This window comes from Pundamilia nyererei, unplaced genomic scaffold (assembly GCF_000239375.1).
Source record: "Pundamilia nyererei isolate P.nyererei 1_Seehausen unplaced genomic scaffold, PunNye1.0 scaffold00349, whole genome shotgun sequence".
NCBI lineage: Eukaryota > Metazoa > Chordata > Actinopteri > Cichliformes > Cichlidae > Pundamilia > Pundamilia nyererei.
In genome coordinates this window covers 233,439-261,197 of record NW_005187750.1, presented here as the reverse complement: position 1 = coordinate 261,197, position 27,759 = coordinate 233,439, and the positions used below count along the sequence as shown (strand labels likewise).

At 40.0% G+C, this 27,759-nt stretch overlaps 1 protein-coding gene across 2 annotated transcripts in view; it reads right to left on the bottom strand.

Annotated features, from left to right (window-relative positions):
• mast1a (microtubule associated serine/threonine kinase 1a) overlaps window positions 1-27,759 on the bottom strand; it is a 75,458-nt gene that overhangs the window by 27,903 nt on the left and 19,796 nt on the right. The window contains exons 1-5 of one of the 2 annotated variants that reach the window (XM_005752220.1): window positions 25,207-25,444; window positions 7,792-7,880; window positions 7,054-7,129; window positions 6,461-6,533; window positions 1,448-1,608 (exon numbers count right to left, since the gene is read on the bottom strand). In XM_005752220.1, the coding sequence (XP_005752277.1) occupies window positions 1,448-1,608; window positions 6,461-6,533; window positions 7,054-7,129; window positions 7,792-7,880; window positions 25,207-25,226 (419 nt within the window). In that variant the 5' untranslated portion in view covers window positions 25,227-25,444. Of the gene's footprint in view, window positions 1-1,447; window positions 1,609-6,460; window positions 6,534-7,053; window positions 7,130-7,791; window positions 7,881-25,206; window positions 25,445-27,759 lie in introns of those variants that run through there. The other variant, XM_005752219.1, reaches the window with a different exon arrangement.

Sequence of the window (27,759 nt, the reverse complement as noted above, 5' to 3'; positions counted from 1 at the left end):
GTACAGAGACATCAGTGGTGTGCTACAGTTTGAGGCACTTGTACTTCTACTTCACTGCTTTTCAGAGGAAAATATAAAAACGTCCTCAACCATTTATCCTTAACTGTTAGTTTATTATTCTAAACTGTTTATTATACTTAGGGACCAGTTTAAACTGTTTATGTACGTTCTTAGCAAACTGCCCATGACAGCTGACATCTTAGAGATAATTACTGGTTATTTTTTGTTGCACTGGTGGAAACAGTAGACAGATTATTCACTTAAGTAGAAGTACAGCTAGTACTTGCATTCTGAAAGATTTAGGTAGAAATATTAATTTAATTTCTTTTAGGTCAAAGTGAAAACTAGTGCTACCCCTCAGCCTCCTATTAGACACACCTATGGTATCAGTTTGAAGCTCCTACGTTGCCTCTTTCTTGAGTTATCGCATTCACAAACGTAGGTGTCCACGTGGCTCGCCGCCCCGGCAGCTTAACGACAAAAAAAGTACAAAGTAACTCTTCGAGGGGTATTCCTATCCGCTAGTTTTGTGAAAAGCTAACTGATCAATATCTTTGTTTTTGTTTGTTGTGTGTCATGAAGCTGCTAATGGTACTTTTTTCTGTCACAGGTCCGTCTTTGCTCTCTTCCCTGCATTTCATCTCTGCGTCTTTTACGCCAGTCAAAAGCAATAAGCACTGATGCTGGATCCATCAACAGGATTGTCTTTCATGTTCCCTCTATTTAGGTTCAAATGGGTTTAATGTGTGAAAGGCAAAATATCCTCCTAAAATGTGTTACAACTAGAGCCTAGAGTGGTAACAGTAAAGTAGATACTGTTATGAAAAGTAAAGAAACATGTCAGAAGAATAACTAGTCATGTAAAGTGCAGGTACCTGAAAACTCAAGTAACATATTTGTACTTTGTTACTTTCCACCTCTGTCGACTGTGTCCTGCGTACTACTGCAAACCTATCGCTATACCATGATAAAGGGACATTTTACAGTGTTGCATTGGTGCCGGTACAGCAAGGACTTAAGTACTGTTTATTAAGGTAGACACATCTTCAAAACAGAGCATGATGTGTTTGATGAAAAGGCCTAACAAACCTAATGTCCCCTCTTTGTAAATGCGAGCTGCACCAAATAAAGCACTGGCACATTCACAAAAGGCGACTCATCTGAATTAATGACTGAGAGCACTCCACACCTCTTAATAACAGAAAGAAGTTGGTCCTGCACAGTAACTGAATAAAAATCGCTTTTATCATCTTTAATGGCTGCTAAATGTCCTTTGATAACAGCTTGCCATGTTGAATTTTGGCTAGTTTTGTTATGTCTTACACAGAATACTCAAACATTTACAAATAAAGCTTTGATGTTGACATCTTTATTCTCCAGTGTCACACAGGAGGGATGGGATCCTTTACTTAAACAGTCTTTTGCCCATTACCTGTCACGCTCTCACCTGAGGCTTCGGGAGCGAGGACGGACGTGCGGCGAGCGGCGCCCGCCGTCGTCGTCTGTGATGCTCTCTGTGCTGCCAAAGTGCTTGGACAGGAAGTGCAGCTCATCCATGGTTGGCTGGAAGGGCAGCTGGTGCAGACGCTCCTGGGATGAGCTGGATGACTGGAGAGACATGAGAGACATGAAAAGGAGACAAGGTTAAAAAGTGAACTGTCCGTCGTTTGATTTTTTTAAGCCTCTGTAAGAGCTGCAAGATCAATAGTTTAAAAATAGACATCCAGTGATGAAAAAGAACATCAAAAACAAAGAGAAGAGAAGACAAGAGAAGAGAGGAGAAGAGAAGAGAAGAACAAGGTGTACTATAATGTGAGTGGGTGTAACAAAGAACTGAAACGAAGAAGAAACCAAGTTAAAAGAACAAGGAGAGAGGTGGCGAAACAAGAAAAATATCCAGAAGGAGTTGGTGTAGGAGTGCAAAACAGAGTAACGCAGACTGAAAAACAGAGCAAAAAGACTGCAGGGAATCAAAAAATCACCCCGAGTAAAAGTTGACTGCTGGTTAAGCATCTCATGCCTCTGGGCGATTAATGGCAGCGCTGCCTGGTTTTAAACAAAAGACTTTTCTACAGCACCGAAGGAAAAAACAGCCTGGATCAATGGGAGCCTTAATGAACACATCTCCCAATGGGACATAATGGTTGGCTTTGGCCACACAATGATTTCTGCTATAAAAATCCATTAGAAACTCTTTTCAGGTCTTACTCTCGCGCAGGCTGAAGAAAAGTATAGAAATTGCAATGCTGAGAGTGCAACATGATCAATTAAGAAGTTCCCCAAAGACAGAACAAGATTGAAGAATGAGGGGAAATGCCACTGAACATGATGGATGTCATGAATAAATAAAAGTTTATATGATTTGGTTTTGCTACTTCATTTGGAGCATTTCTCCAACTTGTCAGTCTTTCTTCACTTCTGCTTACTTACTACTAAAGAAAAACAAATATGATAAATATCTCCAACATTTAGTTTTGTTATTATGGTGGCACAGCTGAACCACTGGTCATTCAACCTTAATGCTTCTGACCTTTAATGGCTTTGAGGCTAAACAGAAAGCGAAATTAGTCTCTGCATGTTTTTCCTGAAATATATTTTGAAGAATATGCAGATTCATTTCAGGTGCATCGGGCTTATAAATGGAGTGAGAAAGATTTGCCGCTGAGAATAGCCTGAGGAGGAAATTTTTGAAGATCATAAAAAATGCTTGGCTTTAACAGCTTTATAGGAGAATATAAAGTCAGTCCCAGAATGGAATATTTACTGGAAGCATTGCCTCTATATAAAATGATTCTTTTTCACTGCATTTACTAAAAATCTCAAAAAAGTGAATAGCAGCAGATCCTTCCAAAGAGTTGAAAAGTGTGGCTTAAAGATTCAGATTCATGATAAAATGTGTTATAAAGTCACTACTGGTTTAGGGCACGAACATAATAAATTACAAAATAGTCTCAGCAACATATAGGTTGTATGCTTAGAACCAAATGCACACAGCACTTATAATGGTACAAAAATACCAGGTTGTATGAGCGGAATGCATTTACCATTGGATTGTGTATTGACACTGCTGCACTTATAAGCTATGAAACTTTTAATTATAAATGAGAATGTCTCACCATTTGAACAAAAAAATTGGAATTATTTTCTTTAATCCATCCATCCATCCATCCATCCATCTTCTAAAGCTCATCTGGGTTGCGGGGGCAGCAGTCTAAGCAAAGATGCCCAAGCCCCCTCTTAATGATCACCTCCGTCAGCTCTTCTGGAGAAAAACAAGGGTGGTTTTCTCCAGAACTCCAGCTGGAGAGATGTAAACTCTTTAGTTTGTCCCGCATGTGCATCAGGGTCTTCCTCCCTGGAGGACCTGCCCGAAACACCTCACCTCGGAGGTGATTAAGAGCTAGATGTCCAAACAAATTCAACTGACTCCTTTCAATGTACTCCTATCTCTAACAAAGAACCAAGACAGAAATGTAAAGTATAATCCGACATATGGCAAAACATAGTTTCTTCCCACTACAAAGGTTTTCAGTGAAATATTCAACATGTTATTTTTAAAAGACCAAAGTGCTTTTTCAGCTCATGACTGCACTATCAACTATAAACAAGTTAAAGGTAGAAATAAAAATATAAAAAAATAATAATAAATCTGAGCATTGGGAGTAATATGACAAGCCTGTACCTGCCCTGGTGTAAAATTGCTGTTTTGCTGTGTGAGGCAGGATCTAAGCAGAAATGAGGAATCTATTGTTTGTGTCATCTGTAAGGCTTAAACCGTTACCACTGTCTGTATACACTTCCAACTGTTTCTGTAGCTTTTCTCTAAAATATTATGTCATTTCTACCTATAGGTATACACACACATACACCTTGTACTCTGATCTGCTCTGTTCAGTATACAGCGGCCCTGCTGTAGCTAATCAAGCAAGTAATGGAGAACAAGGAGAGCACTGAAAACTGATTGATGGGACGGAAGGCAGGGTAGGGGGAGTGATGGAGGTGGAGAAGATTATGGAGACACAGAGCAACCACCTTCAATCTCAGTAAAAACAGATCAATGGGTTATCTACAGTGTGTGCGTGTCTCTGCATGTGCAGCTGTGAGGAGAAGCCGGGAGGCAGTCAATGAAAGAAATGATGTGCGAAAGACAGAAGAGAGGCTGAGGGAACGATCGCGTTCAGGATGGCACAGAAATGTACAGGGAGTGGATTATGAGTCAACGCATCCACCTGAGCATCAAACACATTAAAGTCCATTTCTCAAATGGAGTCTTTACCAAATGGGCCTTGGCAGTGTTCAATTCTCCGGGTCTCTTATGCCGCAAACATCTTGCACTCAAGAAGAAAGTGAACATTGTTTTTGGCTCTCTGTTTGCTTCAAATCGAGTTTCATTTCCACCTACACTCTCTTTTATTTGTCTCTGTTGTCCCTCTTTATCATCTCTCTCTGTCTCTGTGAAGAAATGATGGATGAAGAAATACATACTGGAACAGGCATGAATACAGACTGGTTACATTTCAATTATCTCTGCTCCACTTTTTCCAGAGAGGCCAAGTCATCAGTTTCAGATAAATCAGGTCGAACATATCTTAGCAACTGATTACTTATTTTTAGTTCTGGTTTACACATGATGCATGTTCTTGCCACTGAAAAGCTTCTTAACAGTCATCTGGGACTGACAAGAGGAATTACAAAGTCAAAGACTGCGGAGTTGTGCGTGTTTGTGTATGCATGGCATTTAGCCGCGACTGTGGCCTGTAATTGTTTCAAAGCCAAACGGAACAAATGTAGCACATGCAACTTTAGAATATGAATTCAGCAGCGCCAGAGCTGATTTTGTGCATGTAAATATATGCAAATGAATTCTTTGAGTGAAATCCATATTCATGCACAGGCTATAAAATGCACCTCCTCTATTTAGCAATGGAAGAAAAATTGAAAGTAAAGTTCTGGTGCAGTTTCATGACTTAGGCAGCAAATCAGCCAAAGGAAAAAAACAAAAGAAAATACACATTTCACATTTTCTTGTTGTCATTTTTCATGATTCTCTGCTAAAACTATAAATGAACGTACGTAGTATCTGGTCACACTTCTCTGTTTTGCACTTTCGAAAGGGAGCGCGGGGGGAATGTCTACTAAAAAATACGATGATCACAGACGCTCAACAATTTACTTCAGAAGGTTTATATGAAGCTCACTGCACCTACACTGTGCAGCATAGTTTGATAGACACATGTTTTGTCTGACAAGGACCCATTTAGTCAGCAGCAGTGGCTGTGCAGTTAATGATACACAACAGATGGAGGAAAGTTGTCGCCAAGGAAGCCACATCTGTTGTATGGTCAATTATGCTGGTAACCTCTCATACACCTGCTTTCATTTATTCTCCTTCTTTAATATTTGTATAGGAATAAGTGTCCTTAAGCATTCAAGTACTTAAATACTCAAGGACTAACCAACTACTCAGCAACTAATGGTCCACTCGCTGTATCATCTGAGCTCCAGCTGCCACATATGGTGGCGGAAGCCTTTGTTGATAATGAAGGACAAATAAACTGCTCTTACATAGTGATTTTCAACCTTTGCACAGCACATTTCTTTACAATTTGCCTCTCATTCACTCATTTAAATACACATTTACAGAAATGGTGGCTGAGATGGCAATGCAAGACACCTGCCCAGCATCATTAACAGGAGCGACCTCTCGATCGATTTGTCTATATATAGTATGGATCATCTGTCCAGGCTGAATGCCCATGTGCTCAGTGATTGTAAATATCTTCATACAGGCAATAATCAAGTAGAAATATGTCAATCAATCAAATGATGACTAGACATTTATCGCCCTCTGATAGCTAATAGTGGTGATTCTGACTTGAGCCCTCAAGGCCTGTAGGTTATTTTCCACCAAAGAAAACACCCTCTGATTTAGTGGTGCCGGAATGAACAACCTTGGGCTCGACGGATGAGACGCATGGAAGAATTTTGAAATGCGATAAGTCTCCTTATCTTTACCCACAGCCAGAGTAAGATTTGAAAAGCTGCGGCAAGTAGGAACAATTTCATTTCCACCTTACGGAAAGTGTAAATTAGCGAGTCAGCCTTCTAGCAACAAAAGCTTTACAACAATGAGTCAGTAACACTGATGTTTTTGAAGATCAAATCTGACAAATCGGATTAAGCATAAATGAAATGGGACAAATGCTATATCCTTTTTTTGTTCCATTAATCTGTATTTGCCTTTCAGGTAGCAAGGAATGTAGCAACGCACCAACAAGGTCAGGAAAAACAGACGGGATGTAAAGAATAAACAATGAAAATATGATGAAATCAGCCTTGCATATGTTTTACGGCAAAGGAAATGCATTAAATACATTAACCAGACAAAAAAATTCCAGCAATGATCACATTAAACTGCAGGAATGATAATCAAAGAGTTCGATCTTCTGCTGAAACCTACCGTTGAGCTGGGTGTGTTGGTGCCATATCCTGAGGAAGGCAAAGAAGCCAAAGACCATCTGCGACCATCGGCCCTGAGAAAAGAAATGAAAAACAAAAGTGAAAAACAGGAAAGCATATGTTAGACACAAAGGGAACCAAAAACTGTTTTTCTCTACAACTTTTAACAGCCAAAATTCGAAATGTCAGTTTCTATTTTTGTTCCTCCAAACAGGACAATTGGCTGTTATACCGGAGCAATTCTGCCACCTTCACTGCCTTTCAATCTATCCAATTACACTTTCACTCCTTTCATCCCTCTCTTCCCTGAGGCCTCCTCCGGCTGTCCCGGAGTCTGACACTTCCCCTGAGTGAGTGATGAGGGGGGACTCGTTTGGGCAAAGTCCAGGCACTTCACCTGATTCATGTCGGCCTGTTGTCACGCCTCAGTCACACAGACCCAGGACAAAGCTGCAGCTCCATTTTACACGTGTGTGTGCGACTGAGTGGGTGTGTTCCCTGAAGGATTTCACTGTGTGTTTGTGTGCGTGTGTCTCAGAATAATCCTAACAGCAGTCAAGCTCCAATATTTTGCACAAAAGAACTGATGCCAACCTTCGAGAAGAGGCAAAGGAGAAGTGGGCAGGTCCGCTTGGTGAGAAGTTGCGCGGGCTGTCCAACGGACTGCTTCCTAATAAGATACATATGGAGAAAAAACAGTTTAAAAAAAAAAACAGACGCTCTGGGTTACCGGGCAGGGTAATAAACTAAAATACATTCTGTTTGTGGCTGTTTTACATTAAAAGTCAGTTGGTTTTGTTCACTTCCTAGAATATTCAGAATAACTGTGTCAAAAGCTTTAGGAAATGTGCATCTCATTTCTAATCCCTCTGCTTATAAACATATGGATCCATGTTTGCATGAGCGGGTTCTTGGATGTTTTTCTGCTCCTGCATGCAGATGCAATGAGACAGCCATGGGGATATTTTACAGCTTTCTACTGATCAACCTGACAGGATACACAGCCAATGCAAGCAAGCTGCAGACTGCAGACTGCATGCAAATGCAGAAAGAGTCAACAGAAAAAATATAATGACAATCCTTTGGCTGGTGTAAAAACAGTGAATGTAAATTTTGTTTTATTTTCAAACTTTGCACCTCATATAATTTTTCTTTTTTTCTTTTTATTTCAAATTTTCAACAATGCCCATTTTTGACAATTTATTTTGGCTTTCATAGCAGATAATTGAGATGCTAAGAAACAAGCGGTGGGACAGACTGATATGATGTTCAGGAAAGGCAGCTGGAATCAAACTGGGAATGTGGTAAAACATATACATCGGGCATACTGACCTATGTGTCCGGGCAGTGGTGAGTGCGGTCGTGGCAGGGTGGGGGAGGTACTGGTCAGGATGAGGCTTTTCCGGTTACTGGTTCTGCAACTACAAACGTAAACAAGAACAAAGAACACCTCAGTATTTGTCTTCATTAGATCAATTAACAGCTGACAGCCCAAACGACTCAGGGAGCCCCAGGTTAATGAATACACTCGCCGAGCTTGGCCGTGTGCTTACATGACAGCTCAAATAACTCTATAGCCTGCAGTTAAATATTTGTGTGCACAAGTGTGCATGCTGTTTATCTTGAGTACAGTATGTCATTCTGTGTGTGCATGTGCCAGAACATAATAGAGGATTTTATTGACATCTGCAGGTCCACAGGGGAGTGCGACAAAGCAAGACAGATTTTAATTTCCTCAAGGTCCAGCTGCATGATGGCTGCCGCTGTGAAATATAAAGGCTAGATTGATGGAGGGCAGGAACGAAGACAGGGAGGAAAAGAAGGAACAGGGAGGGCAGGTATAGACCATAATGAAGGAACGAAGTTATTGAACCATAAAGACTACACATGCTGCCGCCACTAGAGGTGCCGCTGTGCAGTTTGATGGAGAGTGCACAAGGGTCATTGTTTTATGTAACAGCTCATAAAGAGGGAAGAGGAATTTTCAGGTGCTCTTTTCCTGTAAGGATTGCTCGCAGGGCTTTAATGTCTCTGTGTGTGAGTCACATTAGTGCCCGTCAGAGCAGATTTTAGAAAGCAGCACCGAATCTGACAAACAACACAAGTTTGCTTCTTATTGCATCAGCTAGCATGCTGCTCTACATCTGTGCAGAAAGTAAAAAACAATCACAGCATTTACACCCAGGAGTAAAGAAAAAAAACCCAAACATGGTCACACAACACACAAACCCTGTATCTATAATCTACATCCCAGTCTTAGAGTTCCTCCCTACCTCCCTCATCTCTATCCTTTTTTTAAATGCAAATCTTCAGCGCTTGTTTCTAGCAGTCTGAGAAGTCTAACTGGCAGGATTTCATTGGTGGCAGTGCGCCTCTGTGGGTGCCAGCTGAGGGAGAGCTTGTACTCAGTGTTGCAGAACAGAAGACAAGCACATTGAAATATTTAAGGGGAATGCATTAGCTTTGGACAGAGGGCTAGAAGTGGCTTAACACCATACTTTGCTTCAACTCTCTTAAAACGAGAACAGAGGAAGGGGGAAGGGTAGCAGAGGAAGGAATAAAAAAAAAGGCACAGAAGACTCAAGTGCACATTTCCTTGAACCTGTTTGAAACTCACTTTCATTTCCCTTCCTCTTTTTTCCTAGAGGCATGAAAAATCCACATTCTCACTGCTGCTCTTTCTCAAAACGCTGAATCGCTGGAGCGTACACCACTCAAGCTTCACTTCAGAACACGTTCTCAGCTTTTGATTCATGATTCATCGTATCTACAGGAGAAACACTCTATCAGTGACTCGTTAAATGGGAGTGATTCACTTTCAGGTCTAGTACCTAATGTTGCAAACCACATAATACTGGGAAGGAGCATTAATTCTACCTGCCTCCTTTTTGCGACTTTCCTCCTATTCTCTATTATCCCCAGTCACAACAAATGGTGTCACCATATTCTGATATCTCCATTCATGCCCAGATCCATATTGCTTTCTCCTTCTCCCAAATTAACTCTCTAAATGATGAATAATTGAAATGTGTGACGTCAGGAAAAGTCATTCTCTCCCCTAACTCCCCTTTAAGGCAATACAAGGTTGACTAAACTATTAAAAGCAGAATGAAAACCCTACAAAGGCAAAGCCATCTAATCTTCCTGTGGAGTTGAGAGCCTCTTTGCATTACAACATTATCTTAAATGAAATGCTTCAAAAGGGTATCTTGCCCTAAGCATTTGTACTGTAGCAAAGGTTAAATAGGAGCTCTGCTCTTTATTCTATACTCCAACTGCCAGTCACACCAGTAAAGGTCACCGTAAGAGCCCTGCTACTTCAATTCTGTTAAAACTAAGTGGAGCACATATGACAGACACAGCGGGGGAAAGGGGGGGCGGGTCGTAAAACCATCCTACCGTGGTGGTTGTATATTCCACTGTTTTTTTTTTTTGAGATCTCTTTCAGTGTACCTTTCTAACATTTACCAAGAAGTCCTGTTTTTAACAAAACCAGCATGAACACACATTTACAAAAGCTTTTACCAAACTGAAACCATCGACCTAGCTCAGTGCCTTGCAACCTACTGCAACCTGGTTTGTTTGGGTTACTGTTGTTAGACAGACTTACATACAGAGGCCAAATCAGTCACACATCAAAAGAAAGCCTCATAAAGTGCTTTAGTGCTCCTCGGCATAAAGAACCGCTTTCTAGCATCAAACTTGATGCAGCATAATTAGGAATTTGAGTACATAACAGTAAAGACTATACAAAAAATGAAATAACACAAATTAAATAGCATTGCAATATTGTATATTACATTGCATTGTTCTAATATATATATAACATTGCATAATATATTTTCCTTTTTTGTTTACAGTTCATAAAAATATTGTTTGTTTTGTATAATTATGTGTGCGCACACGATTTCCAGCTTTCCTGTGCTTGTATTTTAAGTTTAAACAACATATGAATGAAAATACTGGCAGTCACCAGCGCTGCCGCACAGCCTCCTGCTAGATGAATCTATGGCATAAATGTGAAAATTGGAAAGGGGAAATCTTTGATTTATTTTGTTCACAAGATTTTCAGAAAACTTGACCTCTAACCTCGACCCTGAGGTCGAGGTCACAGAGGTCACCATATATTGATCATCGACAGCTGTATAGCAGCATTTGTAAATTTTTCCTCAGCTTACGTGTTTATGTTCTCTTAACAAAACGCCTGTTTCTGTTTGTTGGATGTCTTACTATATTGCCTCTCTGGCCACTTTATCAGTTTTAGCAGCGACTCTGATAATTAGGGGTGCGACGATACACAAAATTCACGGTTTGGTTCGGTTTGATACTTTGGTGTCACGGTTCGATATTTTTTCGATACAAAAAAATGTTCATGCTTTTTTAATTTGTTAAATTTGCCATGTTGCAACGAGCTTAGCTTCTGTCTTGCTAGCTTGCGCTGCGCTCAGTGGATCTGCGCTCGACAGTGCAGCCTAGGCGGAGTAGTCGAACGCAGATCCACTGAGCTCTCAACACAGACAGCATCGTCAGAAGAAAAGTTGATAAAATAAATAAACAATTTTGTATTGTTCGATACATATGCATACCGAACCGAAAGCACCGTATCGAACAGTTCAATATCGATACGAGTATCGTTGCACCCCTACTGATAATTTGTTGTGATCCAGACTCAAGAAAGTGCTGGAAACATTCCTCGGACATTTCGGGCCATAGTGACATGATACTACTCAGATGCTGCAGATGTGTTGGCCTTAAATTTTTGATGTATTGTTTAAACACTGTTCATTATACCACCAGAGCAACCTGAGCCGTTGATTCCAGCTAGGATGGTTTTACAGCAGATTCTGACAGTTTCATCATTTTTCTAATCTTCTATTGTCCAATTTTGTTGCGCATGTGTAATAGCGGTTTCAGATTCCCATTATTAGAGGTGGGTGTGGTCTTCTGCTGCTGCGGCCCACTTACTTTACTGCATGTTTTGTGTTCAGAGATGCACTTCTGCATGCCTTAGCTGTAACAACTGGTTATTTGAGTAAGAGCTGTCTTTTTATCAGCTCAAAGCATTTCGGCAATTCTCCTTTAACCTCTGGCATCAACAAAGCCATGTGATTGGCTGATTATTTATCTGCCCTAATGTGTGTTTGAACAGGTATATCTGTGGTTCCTTTTTTACTAAAACTACAATTTTAAGAGGAAATGGGAATGTGATGAGGTAAGACATGAAACAGTATTAAAACTGAAACAATCAAAACACAGAAAAAAAAATCAGTCCTCGTGGATAATTAGCCGATGAACCAAAAACATTACAGTTTGCTCATTGCTGTATCTGGCGCACATTTCTGTCTCTTATTGTCTATATGTGTTAGAATGAATATGTTTGTATCTTGGACTGTTACTTTGATAAAACTTCATGTGGTTCACTTGATATTTTAAAGTCAAATTATAAATTCACCAATCAATTCCTATTAGCTGCAGCCCCAGTTATTATGTGTGACATCGTGGGGAGTGAATCGGTACAAAAAGGCTCACTAATGTAGCTATAGTTGCTCTGTTTTATGGGTATGCACACTCTATACAAACTGTGTATTTACACCATTGTCCCTTCTCTAAGTGAGTACCAATAAGATCATTTAAGAAAGCTCATTAACTGTAAAATCCAATCATGTTCACCCTATATCCCTTCCTGATAATTAGTAGCAGTCAGTGAGGAATATAGGCGCCATAGGTGGCTGTTGGGGCTTCTGACTAACACGTCGTGGATACACTTCACTGGGAAAGCAAAGGAGATAAGAGAACTGGGAAAGCTGGTGTGTGTGGTAATGTGACTTTAAATCACTCCGTCACGGTTATAGCCGTGCAGCCTGAGCTCATCTTCTTTCAGTCTGGTTAAGAAGATGTTAGTATGTGTGTGTGTTTGTGTGTCTCTGTGTGTATGTGTGGGAGAAACGTAGACACAGTTAATACGCTGTACACTGCCATCTTTGGATCATAAATCTGCCTCTAGTTTAGTAGTCAAATACAAACAGTTTACAGTTTGTCAGTTTACAGCCAAACAGTCCTGCAATACATCATCTGCCAGCTTCTCTGTTTTCAGGCTGACGGTGATATTTGGGCTCATTCAGTCATCCGTCTCATGCATGCATGAATTTTAAACATAAGAGGCTGAAGCGTCACTAAAAACAAGACTCTTTCCTTTTAAAATATTCAAACCGCTTCAGATCAGATTAGGCCAATCAAGAGAAAATTCTCTCGATCCATACAGAAGAAAGACGAAGAGAAACTGGGGGGGGGGGATGTACAATGTTACCATAGCAACAGATTTAGAGTCACACTCATGAGAAGCAAACGGCGTCATCTACAACTGTTTGGTTTTAACCAGAGCGCGCAGCAAGAAAAGAGACAGCTTGTATTAAATTAAATAATTAGGGTGAGTACGAGACTGAATCAGCTCTAACCTACAAAAAAATGTGGAAAAAGATTTCACCCGGCAGTGAACCTCAGTACTGAGAACCAGAGTCTGCTCACACAACAGAGCAAATGAGCGTTTGTGTGTTTTTCTCGTGAATGCCAGTTTTTTAATCCATCATAATCCATTGTGTAATCCATCATGCAGACTCAATCTGTGTGTGACAGAGGGCTAGTGGCGAGGCGGGAGGTTAGTGTCAATCAGGCGGCGTGTAATTCACTGGGGTCAGCGGTGCATGCTGCCATTGTGTGGGCCTCTGTGGACGGCGACCAGAGCTGACGAGAAAGCTGCGAGTGTGACGCTACTTTTAATATGGGAGGTAGAAGTAAAGTGTGTCTGCGTGACATTGTCATCTCTGTCAAAGCATAGCACATACATGTTTTTGTTGTTTTTTTGCTTCTAGGTATAGTCTAAAGAAACATCTCGAGCATGAAGAAGAGGTGGACATACTTGTTAAATGTTAAGGCTTTTCTTAACTGCTCAACAAATTAAGGCTGGGGAGCTGGCATGTATCCCAGCTATCATATGGGTATCATAGGAAGGGTACACCATCTCAGAGCATTCACTTTCTAAATAAGAGATGTTCTTGATTCCACTGGCCAGCAGGGGGCGACTCCTCTGCTTGCAAAAATAAGTTTGACTATGTAGAAGAAACGATCGAAGTGATCGCAATTCTTACTTCGTTTATAACATCGGTGCCAACTTTTACTACTGACTTTATGGTCTTGATCACAAGTGTGAAGTCTTTGTTAATACAAAGTTCCATTGGTTTTGTAAATGATGGTTTCCTTTAGAGTAAAACAGAAGTTAAAAAGAGTAAGAAATAGGGTGTGGTTCCCTCTGGAGTGAGAAGTTGCTACAATGTGAGCGTGCTGTACTCTTTGATTACAGTCAGAGCCACTGCTAGCTAGCCACATCATCAAAACATGGGAAGCAAGCCAAGCACAAGAATTCATAACGTGTAGTGTCACTGTGCTACTTCCATCTTTTATATACAGGCAATCATCTTGTAATATTAGCTGATTTTCCTACAAAATCTGCTGTTAATATTAATCAGTGACAAAGAGCAATTTTAACATGAGATTAATGCTGAGTGCAGATTAAACAGTCAACAAACGGAGCCCTGAGGTGCAATTTATATGCAATACGCTGGAGACATAGCACACGGCATCCAGGTTTGTTGCAGAAACTATCAAACATCCTCAGCAATGACAAGCTTCTGCTTCATTCACGTCCCCGTCAAGTACTTCTAACTAACAAGAACATGGTAATAAGCCACTTAAGGGAAACTTAACTCAACAATGTGATTATACAGAAGTTAAATACCACATACCACAAATATACATGTAGACAGCCAACAACCCCTGCCTGTGTCCCAATCTCCCAGTGATGAAACCCAGTGCTGTAAGTGGTTATGATGCTCTGGTCAGCTCACTGCGAGGGGGTCAAAGGTTAAATCTGTGGTAATGACTCGTGCAGAAGCTTTGACGAGCAATTATCCCCCTACAGGCCTCTGGCTGGCATAGGGCCATTAGTCTCTTACACACAAACACACCATGGAGAAAAACACAGGGTCAGTCCCCATAACACCGACCAAAAATTCAATAAACTGAAAATAAAAATGATGCAAACAATAACACATGGATGTGGGGGATTAAATCTGGGATATTTAACGCAATGCTGGGGCTGATATAGTCTCTCTCTGGAAGGATAAACAACCTGTTTTTAAATCAGCACAGATGTGACGTATATTGTAAGAGTCTCCCCGAAGGCAAATTTGGGTTAATTAAAATCCAGATCTTCATATGTGATAATGTAGTATGCCTTAAAGTAAGAACTGGGAGCTGAGAACATAACGGTATTGGAACAACCGTGAAAACCACGAAACCTCAGGAAACACAGGAAGTGATGCAAATGTGGCTGTGAAGAAGCGATTCTTAAGAAAGGGAAATGAGGAGAAAAGCCTCAGGTATCCCAAATTAAACACAACAGTGACTGTCTATAGCACACTGGAGCCTCTGTCATGGTTTAGGGATGTGATGTTGGGGATCTTGTCAGAATTGATGGGATTCAAAAAGAGCTTTGAATGTATTTCGAAAATCTAGAAGAATTATTCCTGAAAACTAAAGAAATTACAAGAAAGTTTGCCTAAGAGGTTCAGCCTCTGAGGTTATCAAACACTGACTTTCAAGCTCATTAAAATGGTACAAACTCTGTTTTGGGGTTAATTTGTACATTTCAATAAAACGCTCCAACTTTGTCCCATTTTGCTAGCAACACATAAACAACTGAAGGGTGACTCATGACTTTTCGACAGCATTGTACTAGTTTGAGATATGAAACACTTGGGTTTCTTTTCTCATTGATATCATAAAAGATTTCAGCTGTCTGACCACATTATAGTCAGACAGCTGAGCACACTAATTACAACAAATGGTCACTGATACAAACCCAGCAGCTCCGTATTAAATACAATCAATTAAAGGACAGCAGATTCTGAATGAACAGCCTAACAGTGCATGATGAGGGGTTTACCTGTCATAGGCTAACATGTGCATGCAAATAGAAAATCAGTCATGGTCCACCGGCGTACACACAACACCCACACGCACACACACACATGGAATGGAAACACACAAGTTTTTACCTACGTCCATTTCACCATCCATCAGATGGGTGTGAGCGAGCGCCTGTGCATGCTTAATGTGCTTTACCTTGCTGATTATTAACTCTCTCTCTCTCTGTGTGTGTGTGTGCGTGTGTGTGTGTGTTGTCTATCAGTCAGTGGTGTCATCTTCTGCTCTAAGTGCTGACTCACAGGGCACACAGGACACAAGACCTTTTCGATGGGTACACCATCGATCCATCCAGTCTCACTTCCTGTCAGGTGACATTCTCTGTCTCTCTGTCTCTTGCCAGGACCTCTTAAAATAGAGTGCATATTTACAACTGTGGGAAAAGGGCTGTACCTTATAAAAAGCTGCCCCTTTAAATGTTGCCCCTTTAAGAGGCTGGTCCTTGTTAGTGCATCCTCTGTTCTTACAGGCACATTGTGAAACGGTCACTGAGACCTGGATTGATCCCAAACTTGGGAAAGTGTCCAAATCAAGCCATGTGGGCAGATTTTTTGAGCATTGGACATCTAGATGGAGACTGAGAGAATGAATGAGTGATTCTGACAGGCAGCAGATGAAATAAAACAGGTGATGCAAAAAAAAAAAAGACAAAAGCAGAAAAGATAAATGATGATGAAGAAAACAGGAGAGCAACAACAGGACTGTCTGGATGTCAGGAGTTGCTGCAGGGGTTAGTCACATGGCCTTCTTGTTGCTATGCCATGTAGCACAGAGAGACATAAATAGAGGCTTTTGGTGTTATTCCTCATGAGAGACTAACCGAGGGGAAAGCGTGACAAAGCCGTACAAAAAAGTAACACCCATAGCTTCACCATTGTACAAGGCAGAAAACTAAAGGCTATTTAAAAAAATGACAAATAGAAGAAGAGGATTGAATAAAAGAGGTCACAGGAAAAATTTCAGCATGTCAAAAAACTATTTTGGAAATTTATGAAAAAGGGACAATGCTCACTTGTTACTAGGAGTTGCTGCCAATTCATTACTTAATACATTGCTGTGTTTTTTTAAACCTAGCTGTTTATGCAGCTGTTGATTGTATAAGAAAGTTGGCTAACAGACAGTGAGGCTGACTGTTTAATTTGGTGACCGGTCTGCTGAAAACTTGTCATTCAGACTGACTTACTGGTTGAACTTGTGACTGACCATGTGGGTAGCCGATAGAGGAGACTGACAGAGTGCATTAACAATGAATAACGAAGGGATCGTGAACTCTACAAAAGCCTATGACTCAATTTTTAGCATTTTGTAAATGATTGCAAGTAGTTCCCATGAATGTCTGGCCACAGATTGAGCGTACAGCACCTTTAACATTTGCATGACCACTTTCAATTGGAAGGCGATTGCACAGACTGACTGCAATTACTCTGAGATCAGTTGGTGAAGGTTTGAAAATAACTGAAGTCTAATTGATAAATGCAGGCAGATTGTAAACATGCTGCAATCAATCTGAGTGAGTCTGTGCTGACAAGTGCAACTTCCCTGCGACATGTCTCTTTGCAAAAAGAGACTTAACTCTGGTGTATGGTCGTATACTATATAAAACCATGCCTTTCACCTGTGCTTTTTTTTGTTAGATCACTGTCCTGCAGCAACTATGTCACTATTTTGGTTTGAAATGTAAAAGGATCTTGTTGGACTTGTTGGATGTGAAATTCTGTTTAATGTTTCTATGTACGGTATGTAGACAGCAGAGGTCTTTTGATTTTTACCAATTTTTCACTGTTATACATTGTATTATTACAAACAGATTTGACCCTGATCCCACTGATTTCCCTACTGTTTGCAGCAATAAAGGTGATACAAAAAAGGTCACAGAGGAGATCGTATCACAACAGGGTTAGAATCACATCTAAGCAGCCAAGTACTCTACAGATGGGTTATTCAACCTGGTATGCATGTAAACCTGGTATCTAGGTTGCATTTTTTTTTAAAGTTAAACATCTTTTGGGAAATCTGTTCAGATTTCAGATTAATAGCTCAGCTGCAATATCTACAGATCCCCTGATCTCAATCCCAACCCAAATCAGATCTGATCTGATCTCCACCCCACCTCTTCATCTTTATGTGTCTGACTTAATCAGTGTCATTTCTGTTAACATGGATGCCCTCTCTGCGCTGGGGTCTTGCTGCTGCTCTGCCTTTGGCTTTCCATGGAACGATGGAGAGTTGCCAGCAGAGAGCTACACGCCAAAAATAAGTTACTGTGGATGGAACTAATTTCCTTTTAGCTGTAGTTGTTCTGGACTGCTTTAATTCATTGTTAGGTGTTAATTGAAAGATGCCTATAAGTCTTGTTTTGTTGTGTACTGAGTATACACAAAGATCAGTAATTAGCTTAGCTTAGCATAAAGAACATAAATTAAGGTTGGTTGAGGAATGACGGTATATTAAGCTGTACCGAAATCTTCACCGGTTCTTGGAACAAAACCTGGACGCCTCACCAAGTTCACACGTGTTTGTTTGCTAAAAAGTATCAAAGTGTCTGTTTAAGCAAATCAACATGGACATGTCACACCAATCACAGCTAATAAAAGACTAATTTAGAGGCTGCAGCGCACACTGCTAATTGATTGTGGTTACAACCTTGTGAACCTTCGTGAAAGGTTCTTTCCTATCAAGAGAAAACTCAAGTTTGATTAGATTTTTTAACTTAATTTTTATAACTACTTAAAAAAGACAGCTCACATTATCACAGAAGCAGCAGCACAGCACAGCTTTCTGTGTATTATGAAAAAAGTATGATGACACAACATGGCATTCAAAGATTCACTGGTCTCAAAGCAGTGCCTCAGTCAGGGCCGAGCTCATAAATATGACAAATAAATAAATAAAGTACTGGGTACAATAAAAATCCAGACATCTATTTCAGTCACATCATTCCCTCTATAGATGAAGGTGTTGTCAGATGTCCTGTTAAGGTGTGAAAGTGTATCCTCAGGCAGAGTGATGCAGCAGGAAGTTGCGGTAGTGCGAAGAGCTATCTGGCTCTTTCTGCATGTGTCTATCAGGCCTTTCATTTGCTGGTTTCCTGTTTGTCTGCATTACTCCTCCACATTGCGTTGATAGCTGTGTCAGCTGTCTGCAGAGACTGCATGTGGAGACCCGAGAAGTGCTCTGAATCACTGCAACAACGGCATTTCACTTTGTTCCCTTCGTGACCTCATTCACAGCAAATGATCCGTAGCCACCACCTCATAAAGAATAAAACCCTTCCATGAGTGAGCAGCACTCGTTTGCGTTAGTAGGGAGTCTCATGTCTAGCACACATTAGAAATCACGTGATTATGCATGTGAGTTCACAAGAAAGCAAAGGCACAACATCTCTTGGAGATAGCAGTGGGGAGATTATCTCAGTGTTCCAAGACAGAAAAACGACTCAACTATAAATGAAACCATTTTGACATTTTCTTATCAGATATGTGACAACGCTGTTACCACAAGATGATTTAGTGCTAGGAAGTATAGATGTGCCTTTACAAAAACAAAGCTGTTCTCAGTTTGCATTTCTTTCTACAGTCGCGAAGTTTGAACCACTGTCAAAATTACTGTGCATATAGAGATCATCAAGTGCTCTGTTCTCTGTCTGTAGTTAAGTGTGCATCACAGTGTACCAAGAAATACTGTGGCCATCAGCATGAATACAAGGCAGAATGGACCTCTGGCCTCAAAAAGGCATTTTCACCCCGAGAACTGCAGGTCACTGGATATTATCTCCTTTTTTGGACCCTTTCTGCAAACTCTAGAGATGCTTCTGTGGGAAAGTCCCAGTAGATCAGCAGTTTCTGAAATACTCAGACCAGATCATCTGACAACAACAATCATACAATGTTGAAAGTCACTTAAACTACCTTTCACCCCGATTCTGAAGCTCAGTTTAAACTTCAACAGGTCGTCTCAACCATGTTGTATTGAATGTCTGCCATGTGACAAGCTGATTGTCAAAATCTATTAATTCACATTTTTATTACTTTTAAGTTGTTGTTTGTTTTTTTATAAATACACCAAATCATGCATACTGCAATCACATCTTTCCAAACATATTTAGTTTTTGTAATCACAAGCGAGTCAAGAGCAGAGACAACTTCTCTTTCTCACATTCATAAAACCCACCCACAATCTTATGATTATTAAGACAAAATTTGAATAATCAAGCAATCGCCTTAGTCCTACTGTTCGGTACAATATGAGGGCGTTATATTAAGTTCGTAAGTGAAGTACTGCTGCAGTCATCAAAAGATGCTTAAAATGTTACAGAAGTAACATTTTATATGAAAATCCAAGCTGATCATGTTACCTTTAACCAGAGATGGGCAGTAACGCGTTACTTGTAACACGTTACTGTAATCTGATTACTTTTTCAAGTAACGAGTAAAGTAAGGGATTACTATTGGAAAAACGGTAATTAGATTACCGCTACTTTCCCGTAGTAACGCTGCGTTACTGCGTTACTAAAACCGTGATTTTTTGCGAGAATGTGTCATGACAGTGACGTTAGCAACATCTGTGTGCAGCTCAACAATGGATCACATATCGATTGTGGGAGAGAGTATGAGCGTGCAGCGTTTAAAGCATGGAAGTACTGACCTTACTTTGAGTTTGATTCCATAAAAAGTGACAAAAATATTAGCGTCCACCGTGCGTGGGAAGAAAACTTCTTTTTACAGCGAAAAAACCCCCTAAACTTCTAAGCAAGCACCGAGTAGCTACGACATAATGGGAAACTCACAGAGACACTCGCGGATTCTTCAACTGACCGCGGCACACCTGCACCAGGGTAAACCTCCGCCTACCGCAGTCCTGCTTTACAGGTGAAAATAGAGCAACAGGACCGCTGAGTCTTTGACTTTATTTATTTTCTGCTGTGTTTTGCTTGCATCTATTTGAAAGAGTGAGTGTAAACACAAAAATATTTTATTTTATGTGCTGAATGTGTAGAAAATAGGTTTAAATGTTAAACTAAATTATTCAAGTCAGAGAATGTTGCATAAAGTTAAAAGATTAAAACTAATAAAACAAGTTAAAAAAAGAGACTTTTCCATTTGATTACATTTTGTATGATGGATTATGTAGAAAAAGTAGAATTGGGCTGAAAGATCTATCGCTTTATCACCTCTTCAGGTTGTAAATCGTGTTTTTAAAAAGTAACTAAGTAACTAAGTAATTAATTACTTTTGAAAATAAGTAGTCAGTAAAGTAACGGGATTACTTTTTTGGGGAAGTAATCAGTAATTAGTTACTGATTACTTTTTTCAAGTAACTTGACCAACACTGCCTTTAACACATTTAACTAATTATTTAACTAAGGTTACGATACATGACTGTGGTAACAAGCATTGCAACATATGTTTTATGGATGTAAATGATAAACAAACACAAAAACAATATCACTCTGACAAAATAAGACAGACTTTTGCACTAGTGCGCCATATCTATTCATATTTACTGAAAACATCATCCACTTTAAACCTTATTTCACATACCTCATGGAGAAAGCGACTCTAATATGTATCTGAAATCTCAGTAAATTGCTGATAAATAGACATCAACTTGTTTTGTGTTAAACTAATTTGACACAAATATTTTCTGTTTGCAAGATCAAAATGAGCTCAGTGTTCTTGGTCAACTCTAATAAGAGTTTTCAATAACTCTGCATGTAAGAAATTTATACTGAATAAAATAACGGACACTAGCTGCTCAGTTAATTTCAAAGCTTTCCTTGTGCTGAATAATAAAGATGAACTTAAGAAAATGTATCTTTATCTAAAAATGTCTTATCAGAAGATTCAGGTTTGATATCATGCAGTTCAGGTTTGCCAGGCTGTCATCCAGCTCAGGGGTCTATATGATAAGTTGTGTTATAATGTCATCACAATATCAGAGATGAACCAAAAACAGTCTGTGTGTTTTGGTCCAGGCTAGCCTGAACACCAGCCAGTAACAGATGGTGCTGTCACGGTACAAACAACAGGCATACAGCACGGAGAAGAGAATCCATGTTCGATGCTGAACATTTTCTTTACTACCTTTCTCTGCACAGCTATTTCAATAAAAAACAGCAGAGCAATAAAGCTGCTCAAACACCAAATGACAGACCCAGGTTTTATGCATCTGCTGCTGCAAAGTGCAGATAAGCAGGTTCCTGTTTTTAACCTCATACATGAACATTGTGCTGACAAAAATATCTGAAAAAGGACCATTATTTTGTAGCATCTAAAAGCCATAACACCACTGAGTATGTGCTCAAGCAGATAATTGTGGAACCTACTTATGTCTGGGTATCAGGTCCATCAACATAATGTATGCTCTATTGAAGCTGAGAGTTTCTTGTTGCAGAGACCACAACAACATCTGCACATATCAGATTGGTACAATGGAACTAGTATTTACAATATTTAATGAAGTTAGATTAGAGTAGCAACATGTAATAAAGCCTGCAGTTTGGTGCCCAGTTAGTAAAGAGGAAGATTCAGCTAACAGGAAACCTAAATACTAATGATCGCTCCTTCTGAGTCACAGTCTTTCCTTTGCGTTGCAAATGAAAAATAAACATTAACACCTGCATGTGAGTGGGATGAAACGTCATGAGTTGACCTGATCATGAGTGGGTTCATTGGTACACTGCATGATGTCCAAAATGAATATCTATATATATATATATATATATATATATATATATACAGTATGTGAGAGAGAGGTAAGGTCTCTGGCAAGAAAGCCATTAAGACTTCCTTCACTTGTTTGTCATCCAGTTTGAATCTTTTAATTCTCCTTTCGTTTCCCTGCTTTTCTTTCAGGATCTCAAAATCCAGATCAACAAACCTCCAGAGTTTACCTTTAGATGGTGAAATCAAGTAAGACAGAATGAAGCAGACAAGGACTCAGACTCTATTGTCAGGGGCTGCACTTAAACGTACACTGAGACTCTGCTTCAGGCTCTGCCTTTCCTCCCACCCCACTCTCCTTCTTCCTGCTGCTGTCTCGTGCCTCCTGTTCTCTTTCTTACTCACACACTTTTACTGTCTTCCTCTAGCTCAATCTGTTTGGAGTGGACACAAAGCATTATCTCTCTTAATTGCCACAGTCGGCCAAGAAACCCCACACACAAACACACACACAAAAGAAAGAGAAAGGAAGATAATTAAAAAACGCAGATTAAGAGAGGAAGCAGGGATGATATTTATAACACAGAACCTGGGACGGGTGAACGTTTTTCAGTGCTGATACAATAATTGAGTCTCAACACTTTTACAAAATCAGTATGCATAACAGGGATGTCACCAGAACTTATGATACCTTTGTTATTAAAATTATGAGAATGTGATAAAGCTTTATTTTTTTAAGATGTAAATATCACAGGCAGCACATACATATATTCCTTTTTGTAACAGGATTGATACCAACAGTGCAATCACACAACAGCAGCACTGTAGACAGGCAGACACACAGCCCCTCCCATCACTAGCAGCTGAACACCAGAACAGCAGCACAACAAACGTTTTAAAGAACAACACTGTGGCGAGAGGTCAGTAAAGCTCCCATTTAAACAGTTATCATAAATATTAACCTGGCTGTTGCACACACTAACGTTATGTGTTTAACTAGTAGCAATGACCCACATTAGCAGTCTGCTAAGTTATGGTTTATGGTAGCGGCTAACGGCTAGCGGCTATAGCTAATAATAAAATAATGTCACTGTTGGGGCTGGGCAGCAAATATTATCAGTCCTGACCATCTGTAAAGTTAATAGACAGTCTGTTCACCAGGTTTCAGCCAGCAAACATCACTGAAACCTAGACATCCTGTCTCTGGTCAAAAGTGGCAAAAGCTGAACTGTAAATGGACAGATGTTGATGTTGTTTCGATCTAGAATAGAGGGTAAGTCATACGTGTCTTACAAAGTGAAAAATATAGATCAGGTCATTACAAAGAAGGAATGAAATACATTTTTTAAAAACAAATGTGGCTAGCACACTATTCTGGACAATGTCATATTCACGTACACTGATTAGCATAACCAAAACCTTCTTTTACAAAACACAGCATTTTATATTTTAGTCTAAAATATTATTTTATTCTAATCAATAACGCGATTGTCCCAGACTGAAGCAGGTAAAAGTTCACCAACAAGTACACAGAAAAAGTGGCAGTCTGCCTTAACTCTTTGTGATCACTAATGAAAATGTGGTGCCAACTCACCAGAAGCACAGGAGACAAACAGGGCTGGAGCTGAATACATTTGCACGGAACATCATTGTTCTAACTCTTATTTTTAAAAATGCCTTTTGTTTTTTTCTTCCCCTTTTCAGTATTTTCCTGGATATTGGCATCGGATTTGAAAATACAGTACTGTAAAAACCCTAAAGCAAAATTATGTTTAATAAACATGTTTTCTGCAAGATCTCTGTCGAAATTAAACTTAAGAACTGGCAAATTATTTGTTTGCATCTTAGCAAAGAATAAGAAAACACGATTATGAATCTAACCAGGCATCTGATGCCAACAGTACTTGACAGCTTTCCATATTTAGTGCTGCAGACAGTGCCAGGTCAGTGCCAGCAAACATAAAAACTCGAACGGTCAGAAAATTAATCAATAACAACTTTCATGAATGACTAATTGCCAAGACAAAAACAAGACAAAAACGAGCACAGGATCACTGGATTCATATTGATGTAAATTCATACTGCGGTGGATCTGTATTGCTATTTTACAGTCATCTGTGTAAATATAGACACGAGTTCAGATCATACAGGGAATTCAAACAGACATATACAGTCTCCCAAATAAACACATTTTCTCTAAGCCACATACAGTAAGTGGGGTGGCTTTACTCCTGTTCACATACAGCACATGGAGAGGGACAGTGAAGAGTCCGACTAATGCCCCTGAGATGACATGAGATGAGAACAATTAATCACAGTGGAGACCGGCGAGGAGGGGATAATGGGGGAGGAAAAAAGACACAATGAAAAAAGATAGATGGAGGATGCTGGGGACAGAGAATAAAGGAAAGAGAGAAGGTGGAGGAGAGGGAGAGAAGTGAAGAGGAAGGCAGGAGCTTTGCCAGGCAGCCAGCACTCTAGTACTGCCCACTGCTGGCTCTCTGCTACACAAGCACTCCCTGGACACTGGAAATGCTTTCACTTCATAAAGCTATCTCTGACACGCAGGCTACTAAACAAGCACACACATACCTTCCAGAGTGAGTGTGCCAGACAGAGCCCACCTCACAACCCATAATCTAAAGCATGTGCAACTCTAAAATACAAATAACAAGTCTTATGCTGGACTGTATTGTAAAATAGAGATGAGCACACATAAGGAGTGTATAAGCAAACAAATGATGCATTTATAAAAACCCTCCTGCCATATACCTGTCACATATAAAAACATGCTGTGTGCACAGAAGCACATTATACGCACACATATGTATGCCAAAAAACAAACACACAAGTACACACACCATATTGCTGAAGCTAAATGGAGACAGGGAGACAACTGTGAGACAGCATGACAGTTGGCAGGGACAACGGACACATCATGGAAAAACACAACAACCTCCTCCGATGAATCAACACATACTAACAACAGCAGGGCACCACACCGGTCACAAAGACTGCACGTTGACATATTGCTGGCGTTTACCTTTTTGTGCGTCGAAACATGTTGGTAGCGGCAGAGGCTGTGTTGGCAGATGAACATGAGAGCAGCTGAGCCTCCACACGTACACACACCGAAATAAACTCTCTCACACACACACACAGGCTCGCGCTCAGTCAAGAAGCAGCGATTACGCTCCACGCTGGCATGTCAGCTTCCTCTGGCCAGTTAAAAACACACACACATTCTCTCTTTGATGTCTGTACACGTGAGCATGCCTACAGGAGTGTGTGCAAGGGAGAGAAGAGGGATTTGGAAATGTCATCTGTGTTACAGATGAAGAAAATGAGAATTTAAGTTGGAAAAAAAGGAGAGACGGGGAGAGAGAGGAGACAGGGGGAACAGGCTGCCGAGCATCCCTCTCGGAAGGAGAGAGGATTGTGGAGCTGTTTTCAAGGGTATTGTGCCAAGCCAGGAAGTGTACAGCGACAGAGCAAAAGGGGGAGGGGGGGGGCACCAAAGAGAGTGAGAGAGAGAGAGAAAAGGGAGGAGGAGAACGAGATAAAGGGAAGGGGTATATGCTGTATGAATGAGAGAAAGAAAGAAACAGCATGTGGGGGGAACGCAAGTGAGAGTGCAAGAATAACAGAGTGAAAGCCAATCAGAGGTGGAGAGATGAGGGGGGCAGTGAACTGGAGACTAATGTGAATGACAAGAGAGACACAGAGAGAGGCAGAGAAAGAAAGAGAGGAGGGACACTGCAATGTGATTTTCATGTGTTATTTTGTGTGTTTTTGTGTATGCTACAGCTTACACATGAGCACCACCAGACAGGGAATGACATCATTTAAAAAACAGACCATTCAAGGACGATGATGTTATATTTTTCTTTCTCTCTTTTCTGCCCCATGTACTGATGCCAACATTAACTGCCCTCTGTGTTTGTATAGTTTGCTTTAAATTTTATATTATCATTATATTGTATTATCGTCAAGGGCAGCAGAGTGACGCAGTGGTTAGATTTGTTGCCTCACAGCAAGAAGGTCCTGGGTTTGAATCCACTGGCTGACTGTGTGGAGTTTTTACAGTCCAAAGACATTCATGTTAGGTTAGTTGGCCATAGTGAATGACTGTCTGTTTTCTATGTGTTAACCCTGTGATAGACTGCCAACCTGTGCCATGTGTACAATTATGATAGCTGGGATAGGATCCAAATGGATGGATGGTATTAATGTATGTAGGTTTCATGATAAACAACAACTACTAACATGTTTATTTTTTGATAATATTATCAAGCCTTGTAGTGCAAAATCTACTTGCATTAACACAAGAATTAGAAGAAAGCTTTTTATAGTAACATTCAGGCTGGTTAGATAGCTGACAGTAAATTATGAAGCAATTTGTTTTTTAATCTTAAAATCACAATATTTTCCTAATTGTTATTACTTGCTTTCATTGCCTGACCCTAACCACAAATGTGTTGTCTCCCAGTCTGCTCATAGATCATCAAAAGGTGATGCTTCATTAATTCAGTCAATCAAAAATGGCCTCTGAAGCTCTGTTACTACAACTAAACTAGGTCAGGTTTGCAGTAATGTAATATTAGATATTCTAGGAGCCATCATTGCTTACTGCCTACGATACACACGTGCATTTAGTCAGAAAATTTTGACACCAATACTCTGGGTTTTTAATAAAACACTAAGTACTTTCTTGCTTTGCAGAGGCAGGTGATAAAAAGTCAAAATAATTACTGGTGTTCATGTGCAATGCAATGGTATGGGGAGCTCTATAACACAGAGGACCTACCAGGCGTTTTGCTACACTACAATACTTATTTAACAGTAGGATAAATTTATCCTTAGATCTTCTGTTAGATTTATTGGGATAATCAGAAAATATATGCAAACTCATCCCTTAAAAATATTTCTTTAAGCCAGTTATTGGTTGGTATGTTGCCTTTTTTCTATTTTTAGTTACTCCCACATGCATTGTTCTACTGCTGGAAATTAGTACTTATCTGCAGATGCAGATGGGGAAGTGAGAAATTACTGAAAAACAACAGTTGTGATCATAAGTTTAAATACACTCATTGTGGGCAGAATTTTCTGTAATCCACATGGGTTCAAAAGTAAACATACAGGCTCAAATATATCCATACACTCACTTAAATCCTTTAGTAATTTGTGCTAAATGTTTTACAGGGTCTTTTAACTTATCAAGGTCAAGGTCTATTAATGTATAGTTATTGATCATGATTGAGTAGAGTTGGTTTTTTTCGAGGTCTGAAAGAGGACCTTAACTGTAAACGTCAGTTGGGAGGAGATTGGTTAGGATGTTCAGGGACCGGCAAGGCTCAAGCCTGCCATGAACTGAAAACTGCAGGAATACCAGTATCACAGTGACACAGTGAGTTTTACATCACCATGTACTGGGAGGTTGGCACTTAAAAAATAAGCCTCTGCTCCAAAATCAAGACCTTCAAGCTTGACTGAAATTTGCGGCAGCCCACATGCACAAGCCAAATGCCTTCTGGAGAAAACTTTTATGGTCAGATGATACAAAGACTGAGCTGTTTGGCCACAATAACAAGACGTA